Below are 16635 nucleotides of genomic sequence, written 5' to 3' on the forward strand. Positions count from 1 at the left end.
AATGCTTGAATAATCTTTCCCTTGCCCAGATTACCTCATGTTTACCACCTCTGCTAGGAAGCCTTTCCGAACCTACATTCTGCCTGACCCTCGGTTCTGTTCCCAGACCTCTCTAGGACAATTCAAATCACATTGCTTGCCTGATAACTAATCTGCCCATTGAGTCTTCAGGAGCTTTGTGAACAGGGATTTTGATCTTCACTGAGAAAGCATTTGTTTAATTAACAAATGGGTGGAAGCAAATGTCTATGTCAGGCCTCCTCTCGTGAGTCACGCTTTCGGTGTGCAGGTGTTGGTCAGCCTTCATGGAAAGACACAAGGTTCAGTATATTCACTGCTGCTGTTCCAGCCATCTGTCCCCAGCTGATGGCTCAGCCCCCTACTCTCTCAGTCTCTGCATGTCAGAGAGACTGTACCCTGTCATTCTATGTGGAAAAGATACTCTTGTTACTCTCTTATGCAGCCCTTGCCCTTTTTCTCCTCCCCGATGATTGTCACCGCTTGTTACATTTCATAGTTATTATTTCAAAGTATCTTCTTTACCAAATGGCTCTATTTCGGTAATTTCCTATTTCCTCATTACTGTAAAAGTATCTGGCATTTAATTTGTGCACAGAATATCTAAGGGATACATTAAAGTGGTGTAACTGGCAGATAGAAAGCAAGTAAGGAAAAGACAAGAAAGGGGCAAAGACGTCATTGTGATATTTCTCCTCCCCCTCCTCACCCAGTTTTTGCCTTTAGCTGCTGATCCTGTTTTCCATGGCCTAGACATTCTCTTCAAGGTCTGCAGCTCCCAAGTCACAACACAGAGCATTCTGTATAGCGTCATTCAGTCCAAGCTGACCACAGACTAATTGTGGGTTGGGCAGCATCAGACCAGTTTTTGGGCCACCTGCACAGCTCTTGTATAATAGCAAGAGGCCTGCACATTCTGTGTATGTCTGTGTGTGATAAGAGCTCTTAGCATAAGACACATTGTCCCAGCAGCCCTTGCTTCAGACCCACAAGTGTGACTTTCCCTGGTATCTGATGGAGGCCAGGAAACAGCTGGGTCAGAGAAAAGAGTTCCCATCAGCATTGGTGACTTTTTGTCTGGAGACCTCTAGGATCTCTGGGTGTCTGGCTCCTGTTCATGTATGAAGCCTCACAATGACTCTCTACCAATGGAAGGTGAATGGCTGTGCTCTCCCCCGCTGCTGATGGTTGAGAAAAGGCCTACAACTTTAAGATTCACAAGTAAAAATCCAGTAAACAGGAGTCCGAAGGAGACATAAGACACCTGCCATTGCTTCAACATCTCTTCCTTAGGACCTGAGAGCTACACAGCAGGGACTGACTCTGTCTTATCAACAAATGTTTCTTAGCATTTGGTGTAGGCCTAGAACATGTGGAGTCCTCAAAACGCATTTCTGAAAAACCACAGAGCCCTATGAGAGGATCAGGTTTGTCTCCCATTGCAAGGAATCAGCCAGCTCCTGTTGTCTGTTAAAGTCTCTACTCCTTGAGTCTCTGGCAACCTTTGGAATTGCTCACTGTCTATGCTGACTGCTATATCCCCAGCAGATCTCAGAAACCAGCACAGTAGTGACTTGGCAAATGTTTTGAATGGAAGGATGGATGTAAACATGAATGAATAGACAAGTGAAGTTCATATACATTGTGTGTCTTATCTGGGGTCACATGGCAGAAAACTCATTGAGCCCCGTTTCTTGGAGCAACTGTGAAGTACATAAAGATAAGGAAAGGATCTGTTTTATTCCCACCGTGTAATGCTCAGCACCACAGACAGTGCTCACAGCAACTGTGTGCTCCATAATGATTTGAATTAACGACTCCAAAAGCTGATTGTTTTAAACTTATTATTTTGATACATTCCTTAAAGAGACAGGGGCTTCATGTACAGACACATTACATGTTCCAGTTGAAGAATCAGCAGCATTGAAAGATATCAACTCGGTTTTGATGGTGAGGGTTAAAGGAAAAGGGTAAGTGCAAGCTGGAGGCAGTGTGAGCTCCCTCTCTCCTGGCTGCTTACCAGCCTGCATCCCCACTCCTGGCCAGCAGGAAGTGAACTGGGAGCCACACCAGGTTTTCTGTTTTCCATCAATGAACCATCAGGGTCAAAGTAGCTGAGAGAAACAGCAGCAGCCAGATGCTCAGGAACCCTAAAAGGTAAACAAATATAGGAACATGGCAGATGTTGGTATCCTTTTGTGCAGAACAACACAAGACAGTTTCCTACAGAATAGCCAAGAAGGAGACTACTCTTTCTTACTAGGCAGTTAGAAGAAGGTGTATGCTTTGGGTGGGAAAGTAGATAAAGACTCCATTCCATTTGAAGTGGTTTGAAAATGGCAGTAGTGAATACTTGGTATGGATGCTCTTCTAGTACCTAACACACTCAACCATCCCAGAGACCCTGAAGGTTAGGCACAGAGGACAAGCCTAAGTCATAGGAGCACCACAACTTTCCAGCTCCGAGCTCAGTGATACAGAACTTATGATAAACACCAGGTCAGTGTAACAGCTCTCTTAGATCCAGGTTCTACAAGCCAAGAAAGGCATTTGTTATGTGGATTCAATTTTCATCTAAAGTGTCAAATAAGGCAGCAGGCATAAGAGAAAGGCCACAAAAATATCACCAGTTTCTGGCTTTTGTGGTCTGAGGCCTGAAGAAGCAAAAAAAAAAAAAGTTTCATGTTTGACTGGCTCAGTTGGCAAAAAGTAGCCCTCAGCAAATATTTGTAGCCTGTGGAACAACCCCGGGAGGTGTTAGAGATGACCCTCAGCTTCAGGAAGTGCCAACCAAGAAAAGGGTAGGGCAGATGTACATGTCCTTGGGAGAACTGCAGCTCTGTGTACATCTGTGTAAAAAGACACAAACACGTGTGATCTGTGTGTGCAGATACGAATGTATGTAATCAGGATGTGCATTTATGAACATATGGGATCTGTATTGCATATGTGAGTATTGTGATATGTGTGCAAACATGAGTGTGCCTGGTCTATATGCAGACATGAGTGTGTACAGTCTGTGCGAGGATATGAGTATGTATGGTTTGTGCACAGATGTGAGTGTGTATGGTTTGTGCATGCAGACCTGAATGTTTGTGATTCATATACAGATGTGAATATGTATATTCTGTATGTTCATGAATGTGTGTGAAGATGTGTGTGTGTGTATGAGTATCAATGGTTTGTGTACAGATATGTGTGTAAGCTGTGTGCAGATATTAGTATGTGTATGTCTATGCAAATAGGAGTGTGTGATCTGTGTGTAAGCAGATACAAATATGCACACAGTTAAAATGTGTGTGATATCATAGAGATCTGAGCATGTGTGCAAATATACCTGGATACTGGATACTACATTCTCTCAGGCTGTTGGGTCATGCCTCTGTTCCTGCACACTACTGTGAGACAGCATGAGTGTGTACATGAATAAAGACCAATGTCTAGATGTTTCCAAGAGAAATCACTTCTTGGTATCTCAGGCTCTGAAGGCGATGCCCTCCCGTCCACTCAGACCCCCAGATAGAAACCAGAGAGGGCTGTCATGGGGCAGGTAACTATACAAAAAGAACCTAAACTTACCCAAGTTGCTGGAAGCAGCCTTGGACACTGAGGCCTGGACACCTTTGGGAGAAACAGAAAGATCCATGAGAAGTAAGGCATGTGACTTCCAAGGAAGCTGAGATAAGCTTCCCTGCATAGTCAAAGTCATCTTTCTGAAACCAAAATCTGACCATGCCTCTCCCCTAAACTGGATCGTTCCAGAGCCCCACTCCCATTGCCTTCAGAAGAATGGCTTTAAAACCTATCATGATCTACAAAGTTCCACAGCACTTGCCCCACCTACACTAGTTTATCCAACACCACCAGCCTAGCTTCCCTCAGTTCTCCTAACAGGTCAGTTTCTTTTCCATCTTTCTCCATCACCAAGACTGTGTTTGTTTCCTTGTTCAGGACAGTCCCAAAGTCTGTGTACATGTTCTTACTACGCCAAGGCAACTGCAGTTCTACACATCTAAACGATGCCATTTTCCCTACTAATCAATAAGATCCGAGGGAGCAGATCTGCTGGGCTTGTCACAAGATCTTAAACCACAGTAAGCACCAAAGAATGTCTCCGCAATGAATGAATGAATGAATGAATGAATGAATGAATCCTCTACAACTGGTAAAAGAGCAAGGCAGCGGATAGCCCACCTTATGCCCAGAGAGTCCACAGATGCTCATTCTTCAGTTCCCAGTAGGCCCAAGAAGCCAGGCTCTGCCACCTTGCCTCTTCCCCATTCAGAAGCATGACAGAAAAGTAGATCTCTCACCTTGTCGTGTGATGGGACCCAAGTTCAGGACACGGGTCTGATCTATGAAGTTCCCACTTCGATATCTAGTACCAGAACAGGTCTGTGGGGGAAGAATGACACAGAAAAATCACTCATGTGTGGAGAGGAAGGTAGAGTATGATCCTGGCATAAGACGTGGGTATTGTGGATTGCCCTGGTGCTATTTGAATTTTGATACTAATTCTGCTTCCTCAAGAGAGGCTGCCTGGGATGTGGAGTGAATCATGTACTCAGGTGACTTCACGTGAACCCTCTCCCCAGTTTAACTTGTAAAATAAAGGCTAGAGTCAGTGATAAGGCAGTGGAAGAGAGGTGGAGCTAAAACATTTTGGGGCTATGAGGAGAGAGTGAAAGGAAGAATGAGAGGAGGAAGGAGAAAGAGGAAGACTGAAGAGAAGGAGGTGGAAGGAAAATGGAACAGAAGCATGTGGCCTGGAGAAATGACAAGTTATGAGGGATTTCATAGCTGGGGAATAGAGTAGTGTAGTGGTAGATATGCCCAATCTAGGCATGCAGCTTATATTTATATTAATTTAGTCGTGTTTTCCTTGCAGAGGCTTATTTGGGTTGGAGATTTACCACGACATGTGGGTGGCCAGGTCAGAAGAGCATCCTCCTGCCTCATATAGAAGATAGGAGCTCACACCCAGCCTGGCCACTTATTGTGGACAAGTCACTTAAGCATTTTGAATTTTTCCAATTGAGAAAGAGAGAAAGTATTGGTGAATTTTTGTGAAGCTTGAATATATTAAAACAACTGAGTTGCATATAACACCGGAAGCTTAGCTCCTCTCATTGACAGATATGCTTGCAGTTTGCAAATAAGGCCAATTTATTAGCCAAGCACTCTGAGACAGTCACTGCTTCCTAACAGTCAGGTAGACTAAGTGCCCTGATTGGCCCTGCCCACTCTATCTTGCAGCTCTGTGCCCTTATGTTAAGATAGGAAAACATCACAAATTCATGTCTTCTTTTATGCCTGTGGCCAAATGTCTTGATGATAGAGATGGGCTGTTATGGTGGGTATATGACTCACAGGTTTACACTGCTCACTCATAGTGTCACACAGGTACACCTCGCAGTGAAGGTAGACAAGGTCGGAGTTTCCTGCAAACCGGAACATCTGAATAGAGAACCGGGCCTGAGAGGACTCGCCATTCTCTGTCACCTGAATGGTTGTATCTTCTGTATGTGGACATCTGAATGGGGAAAATTAAGATATGATAGAGTTTGTTAAGCCAAGACTTTGAAGCTCTACTTCTTAGGTTTTAATACTACATCATTACCTGTTAGCCGTGTGACTTTGGGCAGCCAGTTAAATCTTTTTTCCTCAATTTCTCAATAAGCATACAGGAGTATTAATTATAGTCCATGTCAAAAAATAATTGTGAGGGTTAACTTAGTTATTTTTTGCAAAGTACTTAAAATGCCATCTTTGGGGCTAAAAATTGATAAAAAAAAAAAACTTCAACTACAGAGTTGGAACAATCCAGAAGTCAGAAACTTCTCATTGATAGGGATGCATATTCAAGAATCAGTGTCTGTTCTATGCTGTTGAATGGGTGCCTGTTCCACAGAAACCAGGGAGTCCTGCCAGCTCCTGATCCTACACAAGTGTGTGCCCCGAACTGCAATGCATTTAATGGCATCCAGAAGTTCACATTTGTACTGGCCATTCTGGGCATGTGAACTGGGTATGCCTGTTACATTTCATGGTTGTCCAAAGATAATTTAGAAGAAAGCTAGAATGGCAAATTAAAGAACCAATAAAGAATCATTCAAAGCAGCATTCACTCTGTATTAGATAACCACTATAAATCAGATCCAATCCTAGCATCCCAAACTCTACTTGAAAAAAAGGAGGAGGGGAAAAAAGAGGAAGAGGAAGAAAATGAAGAAGAAAGAAGAAGGAAGAAGAAGGAAGAGGGAAGAAGAAAGAGGAGGAGAAGGAGGAGAGAAGGAGGGGAGGAGGAAGAGAAGAAGGAGCAGGAGGGAGTGAAGGAAGAAGAGATAGAAAGAGGAAAAGAAGGAGTAAAAAGAGAAAGACAAGGAAGAGGAGGAGGAAAAGAAGGAGGAGAAGGAGAAGGAGGAGAAGGAGAAGGGGAAGGAGGAGGAGGAGAAGGAGAAGGAGAAGGAGAAGGAGGAGGAGGAGGAGGAGGAGGAGGAGAAGAAGAAGAAGAAGAAGAAGAAGAACAAGAACAAGAAGAACAAGAACAAGAAGAACAAGAAGAACAAGAAGAAGAACAAGAAGAACAAGAACAAGAACAAGAAGAACAAGAAGAACAAGAACAAGAAGAACAAGAACAAGAAGAACAAGAACAACAAGAAGAACAAGAACAAGAAGAAGAACAAGAACAAGAACAAGAAGAAGAACAAGAAGAACAAGAACAAGAAGAACAAGAAGAACAAGAACAGGAACAAGGACAAGAAGAAGAACAAGAAAGAAGAAGAAGAACAAGAAAGAAGAAGAACAAGAAAAACAAGAAGAAGAAGAAAAAGAGGAGGAGGAATAAGAATAATAATAATAAGAAGAACAAGAACAAGAAGAAGAACAAGAAGAACAAGAACAAGAAGAAGAACAAGAACAAGAAGAAGAACAAGAAGAACAAGAACAAGAAGAAGAACAAGAACAAGAAGAACAAGAACAAGAAGAACAAGAACAGGAACAAGGACAAGAAGAAGAACAAGAAAGAAGAACAAGAAAAACAAGAACAAGAAGAAGAAGAAGAAAAAGAGGAGGAGGAATAAGAATAATAATAAGAAGAAGAACAAGAACAAGAAGAAGAACAAGAAGAACAAGAAGAACAAGAACAAGAAGAACAAGAACAAGAAGAACAACAACAAGAACAAGAAGAACAACAACAAGAACAAGAAGAACAACAACAAGAACAAGAAGAACAACAACAAGAACAAGAACAAGAGGAAACCGACGATGACATGAAATTAAGCAGTAACCCATTCCAAAATGGAAATCCATATTCAACACAGCTCATGACAGCCCCAAATACTCAACCCAAGCAGATATCCTAGTGTCCTCTCTGGTCACCTTCAGTGTCCTCAACTTGCCTCCTGTCTTGTGATGTAACACTTCTCCATGAGTCATAACGCTCAGGCCAGCTTCCTCATGCACCCACACAGAGACACAAATACACACCACATTTCTTCCTGCTTTTTTAGGACATTCTTGAAGCAATTTTATACTCATGAAAAATAACATTAGAGTTTCCTGCAGAGCATGTGTTATTTATCCCCATGTGGCATATGAGAAAACAAACATCCAAGTACATGAGTTGACTTGCACCTCAGAGCAAGGAAATGGAAAAGCCAAGGATGGAGCTCATATCCTTCTCATGCCCTGTCACAATCATGTCAACATTGTCACAATTCCAGGTTGCCTGTGTGTCCCAACATCTGTATTGTTGCTTATTTAATCTTTTTTCTTTCTTAGGACACAATCCTGCATACATATTGATCGTGACTACACATGGCAATCCCATTGTATAACTTGTCATATGAACAGAAGAGATCTTACAAATAGAACAAAGCTATCAGGTGTTAGTTGGGCACTATTCATAATGAGAAATTCTAGAACAGACTTCTACTTTATAACAAAGGTATATTCTAAGCAGAGGGTGAAAATTGGGTGAGCATGTATCTTCCAGGTAATCAGGCTGATTCTAAAGACCATCCTCAGGAGAGGGTAAGTCAAGGCCTCTCAGGAATACCCCCCTGCCTGCATCATAGGCAGAGAAGCCTCTTCCTCCCCGAATTCATTCATCCAAGAGGCCTTTTCTCTCCAGCACTCTGCATATCTCACTTTCATGTAACTGCATCTTGCCTTCAGAATTTAAGCTGCGTGAGTGTAATGGGTTTCAACTCTTGTCCTCACCAGGGCAACCACACCACCTGGAAATCAGCAAACTTTCAAAATATCTATTAATTAAGGCCTCTTATGGAAGGGACAGCACACCCGTGCCCTCATGGTTCCAGCAGCTCCTTAGCTGACCACGCCCATTCTGTACTCTTTCCAGCCAGATCCTCTCTTTCCATTAGGTTTCTTATATTTTCTGAGTCATGGATGCCCACCTGGCACTCCAGTGAACGTACGGAACTCTCTTCAAATAGAATGTTTTCTTTCATAAAACAAGATGTTTCAAGAATACAAAGAAAAACAGTTAACTCTAGGCACACCTCTTAAAATGTTTTTTTTTTAAAAACCATTTGATATGTGCTTTACATACTTGCAAAGTCATTACATAATAAGATTTAGGGAGAATCCTAATGAATTCGGAGCTAAAAACTAATGAATTGCATAGGTAGATCCCTGCATTCTCAAGGATGGAACCCTTTTGTGGCTTTTTGCCTGTATTTGGAGTGGGTCAGGATGCTAAATTTCAGCTACCGGATTATGAAGATACACTTCCCCCATTAATTCTAAAGACATCTCTCCAGACCCCATCTATGAGACCCCACATAGGATCAAATGCTTTACCTGTCCTGGATAATGAAGTATTTTACAGGGTCCGTGGAGTTGCTACTGGGTGTGGCATAGCAGTTGGTCATTAGCAGTACAAACCGGGACAAGTCACCCCCATCCAGCATGGTGCCCACATACAGAAAAGCCTCAGTGGAGAGCATCACAGAAGGACCTTGGTAAGGCTGTGTGTAGGTAGGGTTCTGGAACAGTGCCATCTGCACAGTGAACTTGCCTGTCCCACCCAAGCTGATGTTCAAGGCACTGTAGAGGAAGAAGAGCTGGTAAGAGGACCAAGTTGAGAACACTCACAGATGGTTACACTTTTTGGTCAGCCATCTTGTAGTTATCTGGTGTTTTTATTCAGTGGCGGCACTGGATCCCTCATCGCAGATTGGCAAACTGCAGTGACACAGGGGTATGGGATGTTGGGAAGAAGGGTACTCAGACTGAGCAGATCTCAAGTACCACTGAGGGTTCTACATCTCTAGCAAGGTCCTGATGATTCTGATGTTACAGATCCATACACCATGTCTTGAGTATCATGACCACTGCAACCCTGGTGGCCCCTTGCTACCATTTTTCAAAATAGGACAAATTTTTGAGGGACCTGCCTGGACTTCTTGAGTCTCAGCCTTAAAAGGCAAAAAAAGGTGAGCTGTCAGGAGTCCTGCAGACTTGAGTTCTGAGGATCCATCATAATGTTACTTTTGATACCTACAGGAGACTGGGTCTTATAAATAGGTGGCTTTTAATCTAAACACTCAAGCTAATAGGAATTCCATTGGATGGTCTCTCAAAGGAGAAAGAGGTGTTTGTGTCACACAAAATAAGGTGTCTGAGACATGCCCAGCCACACAGAGGTCCACTTTACAATGGAAATCAGGCTGATACTCCCATGAGCCCCAGAGAGATTTGGTCACATACGTATTGCTCTGGCATCTTAAAGGCAGGCCCAGGACATGAGTACATTATCCCAATTCACTCTATTCAATAACCCAAAGTAAGCAAGTCAGACACATATCAGCCCAGAACTCTTCCCTGAGTCTGCCCTTTCTATTGTAGCAGTTCTCAACCTATGAATCACGACTCCTTTGGCAAACCTCTATCTCTCAAAACATTTATACTGTGATTTATGACACTAGCAAAATTATAGTTATGAAATAGCAACGAAAATAATTTTATGGTTGGGGGTCACCACAGCATGAGGAACGGTACTAAAGGGGTACAGCATTAGGGAGGTTGAGAGCCACTCTTTTAGAGTTACTGTAATACTCTCATGAGATGTTTCCTATAAAGCATTTAACATGATGTTTAGCATAGAGCAAATGCTCAATAATTACTAGTGATTGCACCTGTTGTTGTCTTTCCCAACATGAGCATCAGTGGCTTGTGACTCACCATACTCAAGACTTTCAATTTCATTTAGCAAAAGAATTCTATTTTTCATCAAAATGGACAGAGTTTTTCTGGTTCACCTCTCCAGCTACTTTTGCACCCAATCAAGGCAGCTCTGAAGAGCATGATCTGTAAATTCTTCTTTAATCAGACATTTTCAATTCAGAGGATAAAAACTGAGATCTAAATATGAGATATGATTTCTCAAAATCCCTTCCAGAAGCAAGACCACCCAATCCTTCTGAAAAGACAGAGACTAGTATTTTATTCACTTTTGCAAAATATCATTGTCCTAACAAAGGCAATGAAAGTATTGTTAAATCCCCCTTGCACATGGGGGCAACAGTTAGATGGTGGATCTGGGCTCCCCACAGCTATCCAGTAAATATATGTCAAAGTCTGGGCTGGAATCTGGGTTCGGGGATTCCTCACTGTCTCCACTAAGCAATCCTGCCTCCCAGCCTCCAAAGCCAGTTCCTATTTGGCAAGGCAGCTGAAGATCTCATGGCTGAAGATCTGAGGGTCTGAAGGAGTGAAGGGTGAGGGACTGAGGGGTTAAGGGGCTGAGGAGATGAAGAGGTAAGAGGGTAAGGGGCTAAGGGGATTAGGGTTAGGGATTCTAGGCTGAAGCCCCCAGGATCACTGGAGGTCCTTGCACCCTCACCTAACCATAGGCTGTAGGGAGGTCTTCAGACTGACTTTCATGTCCAGAGGGTAAGAGCATTCAAAGTTGATTCTGATGTTGATATCCCTGATGATGATCTCACTTGCCAGGTAGAGGGTGTTGCTGTAGGTGGCGTGGGTTTCATTTCTCTGTGTTGGGGGAAGAGGAGTAGGAGAAGGGACATAAGACACTGAGCAGGATTTTACAGCCAATGAGATTGTCTGGACACCTGAAAGCTGCCCTCTCCATCTCTGTGTCACAACAGAAGTGACTTTAGGAGAAGACATCGTGTTCAAGACCATGAGCTACATCCTCCTTCTGCATTACCATGCCTAGAGTGACTGGACTGTTGAATCTCTGCTTCAAGGATGAAGGGATGGGAATTCATGGTTCCCTAAGATCTGAGTATATCCCTGCAGAGCAAGGGATCTACAAAGCCTGGGCTAGTTTCAAAACTGCAAGTTTTCTCTTAAAAACTAAAAATCATATGCAGGCTATCCCTAATGTCTTTTTACACTGTCCCTAACAAATAACAATTTCTTCCTTTCCATCTGTTCTTTTACTTCTTCACACTTTCTTTCCAGGGATGCAAGAGACAGGAGAAAGCCAGGCACCAGCCACACAAACATTATGGGCTGATCACTGCAGAGAGCTCTGGGGGGCCAGGTTCTCCTCAGGATCCCTGGACACAAACAGGCTTTCCTCTTGTCCCAATGTTGACCCTAGTGGCTGGAAGCCATCTCTGCCAGCCTAGCCCTACCTTTCCTGTGTGTAAAATGGGAAGCCATCTTTATAGATCAAGATTAGATCAGACACAGGGGTTAATTTAATCCTCTCAACACCCTACAGAGAAGTAACAATCCCTCCATGATGAAATTATTCAGTCAGGTCAAACAACTCACCCAAAGCTTGTACAAGGGGTAGACTTAGGGCTTAACCTGGCACTAAGCATTCTAACCCTACTGTCTCTACTGGCAAAGACTTACCCTCAATACTGTCCCACAGGGACCATCCCTGGCAGGAGTCACTATGGACATCCAGTCTCGTTCACCCCTCTCACTGAAGCCTGAGCACTGTCTGTCATTCAGGTACATGAAGACCTTCATAAAGCCCAAACTCTGTAGCTGGCACTTGCTGAGGGATATCTTGATTTCATTGGCCTCACACTCCAGCCTGTGCTCCAAGAGGGAGACATCTGAAAATGGTCAGAAACAGCAGGATTAGGAGCCTGTGCCTCTGAGGCCAGGCATTTCCCCAGGGTCACAGCATGTTCACTGGGCTGACTACCAGATGGTGGCACTTAAGATGCCTTAGGCTAATCACAGTTCTCTCCCAGACAAAACTGAATTATGAACATCAATGGGTAGGTCCAACTGCCAGCCACCCAGCTCCATGCTCCTTTTGTATACAAAATTTAGGTTAGTTTGAGGGTCTTTCACTCATCCATTATTAACATCAAATCCAGATGACAGGAGAAAATAGAAAAAAGAAAAAATTAATTGCCATTTATTCTGGTATCCTTGCTACATGCAGGTGCCAGTCCCCTCATTGATGGTGACTCTGAGGCCATGTACTAGTTAGTTTCCCTCTTGGACAAAGAATAGGCTCAGGGTTTGGAGTAAACAATAATGAAAAGCTAGAATGTTTTTCTTATTAGTCAAGTATTTGGGGGTTGATGTATGACTCTGTGGGTAAAGGTGTTTGCTGTCAAGCCTTACTACCTAAGTTCAGGCTCTAGGAACTATACAGTAGAAAAACAGAACCAAGTTCCGCAAGTTGTTTTCTTATCTCCACCCATGTGCCATGGTACTTGAGGCCCTCCTCACATATACACAACACACACACACTCACACACACACACACACACACACACACACACACACACACACCCCATTGCATATAACTTTTTAATTTTTTTAAAAAATTCATTTAGTCTTGTGAAAGTATTTTACTAAAGCACAACAGAAACTTAATAACTTCCTGCCCATGTGTTCCTTTCCACAGCTAACCTTGTGAGGCGTTATTTGCAAATGTAATATGACTGCCCACACCCTGAACCAACCTCAAGGAAGCAAGCACCACCAACTTGGAGAGGACTGTGTTCATCATACAATTCACCATACAAAGAATACTTGGATTATCAGCAGGATCAGACCATCAAACAACACATGACCCAAGTCTGGAACAGACTCAGCCGTCTTCAATGACACCATGAGGAAACAAGAGGAGAGGGGACCAGTGCCTTGTCCTGTAATGTACACTGACCATAGAACTGCTACAATCCAGTTCTGATGTGGCAGGTGGCTCAGCAGCTTCTGGTTACCTAGTGATCCCGCCATGGGGTCCTCAGAAAGAAGATACTGAATAGGAAGAGGTCCCCCCAGCCCCTACCCTCTGAGAACTTAGGAACCAAGTGAGGAGGAACCTCAAACTGCCCAGGCTTTCCAGCTCACTGATTGGATATGTATCGTCTAGGTCACAGGCCCACACCAGCATGAGCCTCACCGCTAAGTGCTGATCATTCTCTCAAAATATCTCCCTCTGGGTCTCACCTGTAATGTTGAAGTCCTGTTTACACTGGCAGCGCCATCTGCCGTTATCAGATACGCAGTCTTCATCTACCCCGCATTCTTCGCAAGTCCCCTCCACGGAGCTAGGATCTGCAATATTACCAATACAAATAATCAACAGCTTGTGCCTCAAGACCGACCCCTGCAGACTAAGGATGTAGGGCATTGCCAGACTCACCGGTGCAGTAAGCCAGATTGCACTCAGGGGGCTCTGTCAAGTTGTAAACATAGAAGCCACCAGGGCAGGCCTTCACCTGGATCTCTGTGGACCACAGGCAGCAGTGGTCGCTCCAGTGTGCGCAGGCTGTGCGGCTCACAATGCCCTCTCTGCTCGAAGGATGCGAGCCATTGAGCCACATGGGTGCAGCCGTGTTGCACCTCAGGACGGGCACACAGGTCTCAGCCATGCGAACGCCACCCTGGCCTGTGAACCGGTACCAGCCGTGCATATCTGAGTCACAGGAGTAGCCGGCACCATAGTCTGTGCTGCGCCAGTACTCAGTCAGGGTTTCATAGACATTGCAGGGGTCTTGGCACACCAGCTTTCCACTGGGACCCTGAGGCAAGCAGTCCAGCCCTGGCTGACAGGAGCCAGGGGAGCACTCACAGTACCAACCATCCCCTCTATAGCCCTTGGGACACACGCATGAGTAGCTGCCTTCCGTGTTGACACAGGTAGCCAGGGAATGACAGTTACTGAGCCCCTGCTCTGTGCACTCATTCACATCAATGCAGCCCAGCCCAGGCGTCAGACGAAAGCCATCCTGACAGGAGCACTCGTAGGAGCCCAGTGTGTTCACGCAGATGCTGTTGGAGCAGTTGTGAGTCCACGGGGTGGCACACTCATCTATGTCCTCACACACCAGCCCATCTCCAGTGAAGCCTGCCTGGCAGGAGCATGTGGTGACCACCCCATCCAACACACAGGTGGCATTGTCGTGGCATTCAGAACACCTTCCTGTGAACAGAAGAGCCCAGCCTCAGAACCTCAACAGCCGGCAAATCCCAGGACTTGTTACATTGTTGACACCTTCAAAACCCACCCATCCGAGCTCCCCCCAGTAGACTTTTCTACTCATCTAGTTAGGCATGCAGGGCCTTCCCATTGTGCCTTCTTTTAAAATGACCATATTGTCACATCAAAGGGCTAACTTGTCACCAGGGCTAACAGCCTTTCCAATCTGTGCCTTCTATTCAGGTCCTTTTCTCTGCCTATTCAGACTTCATCAAGACCCTGCCCAGCGTCTCTTCTCTCTGAAGATCTCCAGCCCGTTTGCCAGGACACTGACGCTCCACTTTTAACAGTAGAAGGAAAAAGCTTACCATCACTGTGTGTCTGGCAAAAGATGTGTACTTTTCATTTTGGAGGTTACCAAATCTTTCCCAATGTACCACCAGGTACCCATCTTTATTTTCTTTATTTACAGAACAGAACATTGAGATTCCGAAAGAGCAAGTCTCTTACACGTTGTCAAACAGGGTACACACACATGGCCTGACCACAGAACATGTGCTTTTAACCATGACCTCACAATTATATTTAATGTGACTCCAAAGTATTCCAGGGTAGAAGGCAAAGCTACCCCCATGGGATGACCTCACACTCATAGAAGAAGTGAGTCAAACCTCTTATGTAACTGGGCATGCTCGTGACTTTATAGTGAAATGCAGATATGATTTGGAGATGTACTAGCCCCTTGTCCTGCCATCAAAATCATCCACACGCTGTTATTAATTCAGAGTCTCAGGCTCCTTGCTAGACCTACTAAAGCAGAATTTGCACCTTAACAAAACTTTGAAGTGAGTCCTGTGCTCATTACAATCCGAGGAATAGGCTTAGAATAAAGATCATATCAAGTGTGATAAAAGAGGGGCTAAGATTGCTCCTGCAAAGGGAACATTGCTCTACACACACGCGCGCGCACACACACACACACACACACGCACGCACGCACGCACACACACACACACACACACACACACACACACACACTTACTTGCTTCTGGTGAGTCATTGGCTCCAGCTACAGTGAACCAGGGGGTTACCACCATAACCAGCAGCAGCCAGGTCAAAGAGAGCAGCTGCCCCATCCTTTGTGCTCTGCCCTCTATTTCTGGTCCTGGAAACACCTGCCGAAGGCAAGGATAGGTTGGGTACTTTGGATTTCCCTTGTGTTTCTGATGCCTGGAATCTTGAGAACAGAGCTGGGTGAGGCGCGTGCATAATCTAATCCCCTTCCCTATAGACAGAAGAAATGCTTTTGTCATGTACCTTTTATATGGATCAGAAAACATCACTTATATAGACCAGGAGACACCGTTTATATGGATAAGGAAGACTATAATACATATTACTATTTTCAAAATGATTGCTTGTGGTTGCAACAGGTGAAATAACTCTAGATGGATGCAAACATTATGCTAAATTTTACAGCAGCAAACCAGGATAACATGATGGTCAGCGACAGGACCCCAGTGTCCAGATGCTAAACTTCCTCTCAACTGCCCTGAAAGAGGATGGGATTAGATAGAGAGGTGGATACGAGAGATCACAGCTCCAGACAGTCTTACCTGAACCCAGGACAGGACTGGTCCATTCACAAGTAAGTGCCTGTGATCAATATATATATATATGTCTGCCCTTGGCTGGCCCTCTCCCTCCAATTATTCTCTGCTTCTGCCCCTTGAGATTGTTTCTGTGGGGGTAGAATTTTTCTTCCCATTTGGCATAGAGTTCACCTTTTCCAAACCATGAGGCTGTTGTTGTTAGTTTTTCCTCTGGTAGTTAGAGACAGAAAATGATTGACATTGGGGGTCACACCTGTGCCTGGAAATACAAGGTCTCTGTTTGCACCTTTTGGCAGCAAGACATTCCTCGGTTAGACATTAACTGGCAAAGCAGTGCCAAGGTTCTGGGCTTTTTCTTAGACCTGGGCAAGGACAAGGTGGACCCAATACCAAAGGGGCAGGAAAAAAGACAATATCTGAAGCCAGCCTGGGTTAGGATAACAGAAACATTTGCTTCGAAGCCTGGAACACACACCTGATCTGAAGAACAGCTTCACCAGATTAGTCCTCCCCACTAGAGTCCAGACAGGAAAGAGAGAGTCTCTGAGAAAGTTATCAGGTTGCAAGACCATCTGGACATCCCTCAACTGGACCTCTGTCAGACAAGAC

The 16635-nt window shown here is 44.4% G+C and overlaps 1 protein-coding gene across 3 annotated transcripts; it reads right to left on the reverse strand.

Moving 5' to 3' along the window:
• Positions 1-1845: 1845 nt before the first annotated feature.
• Positions 1846-16262, reverse strand: Umod (uromodulin). Of its 3 annotated transcripts, none has more exons than XM_087626932.1 (11): positions 16030-16262; positions 15456-15588; positions 13637-14416; positions 13441-13548; positions 11875-12083; positions 10889-11037; positions 8845-9090; positions 5389-5551; positions 4332-4413; positions 3598-3639; positions 1846-2168 (listed from the first exon to the last, which is right to left on the reverse strand). In XM_087626932.1, the coding sequence occupies exons 2-11, from the start codon at positions 15547-15549 to the stop codon at positions 2107-2109; spliced, it is 1935 nt and encodes a 644-aa protein (XP_087483058.1). In that variant the 5' UTR covers positions 15550-15588; positions 16030-16262; the 3' UTR covers positions 1846-2106.
• Positions 16263-16635: the final 373 nt, after the last annotated feature.

Source organism: Rattus norvegicus, chromosome 1 (genome assembly GCF_021556685.1).
Source record: "Rattus norvegicus strain SHRSP/BbbUtx chromosome 1, alternate assembly SHRSP_T2T, whole genome shotgun sequence".
Taxonomy (NCBI): domain Eukaryota; kingdom Metazoa; phylum Chordata; class Mammalia; order Rodentia; family Muridae; genus Rattus; species Rattus norvegicus.

Bases quoted from the DNA above. Each gene is read 5' to 3' on its own strand.
- Umod (XM_087626932.1), bottom strand. From the start codon at position 15,549: ATGGGGCAGCTGCTCTCTTTGACCTGGCTGCTGCTGGTTATGGTGGTA. The intron at 11,038-11,874 runs GTAAGTCTTTGC...CCCCCAACACAG, and splicing joins CCTGTGGGACAGTATTGAGG to AGAAATGAAACCCACGCCAC. The intron at 4,414-5,388 runs GTGAGTCATATA...CTTCCCCCACAG, and splicing joins TGAGTGAGCAGTGTAAACCT to ACCTGTTCTGGTACTAGATA.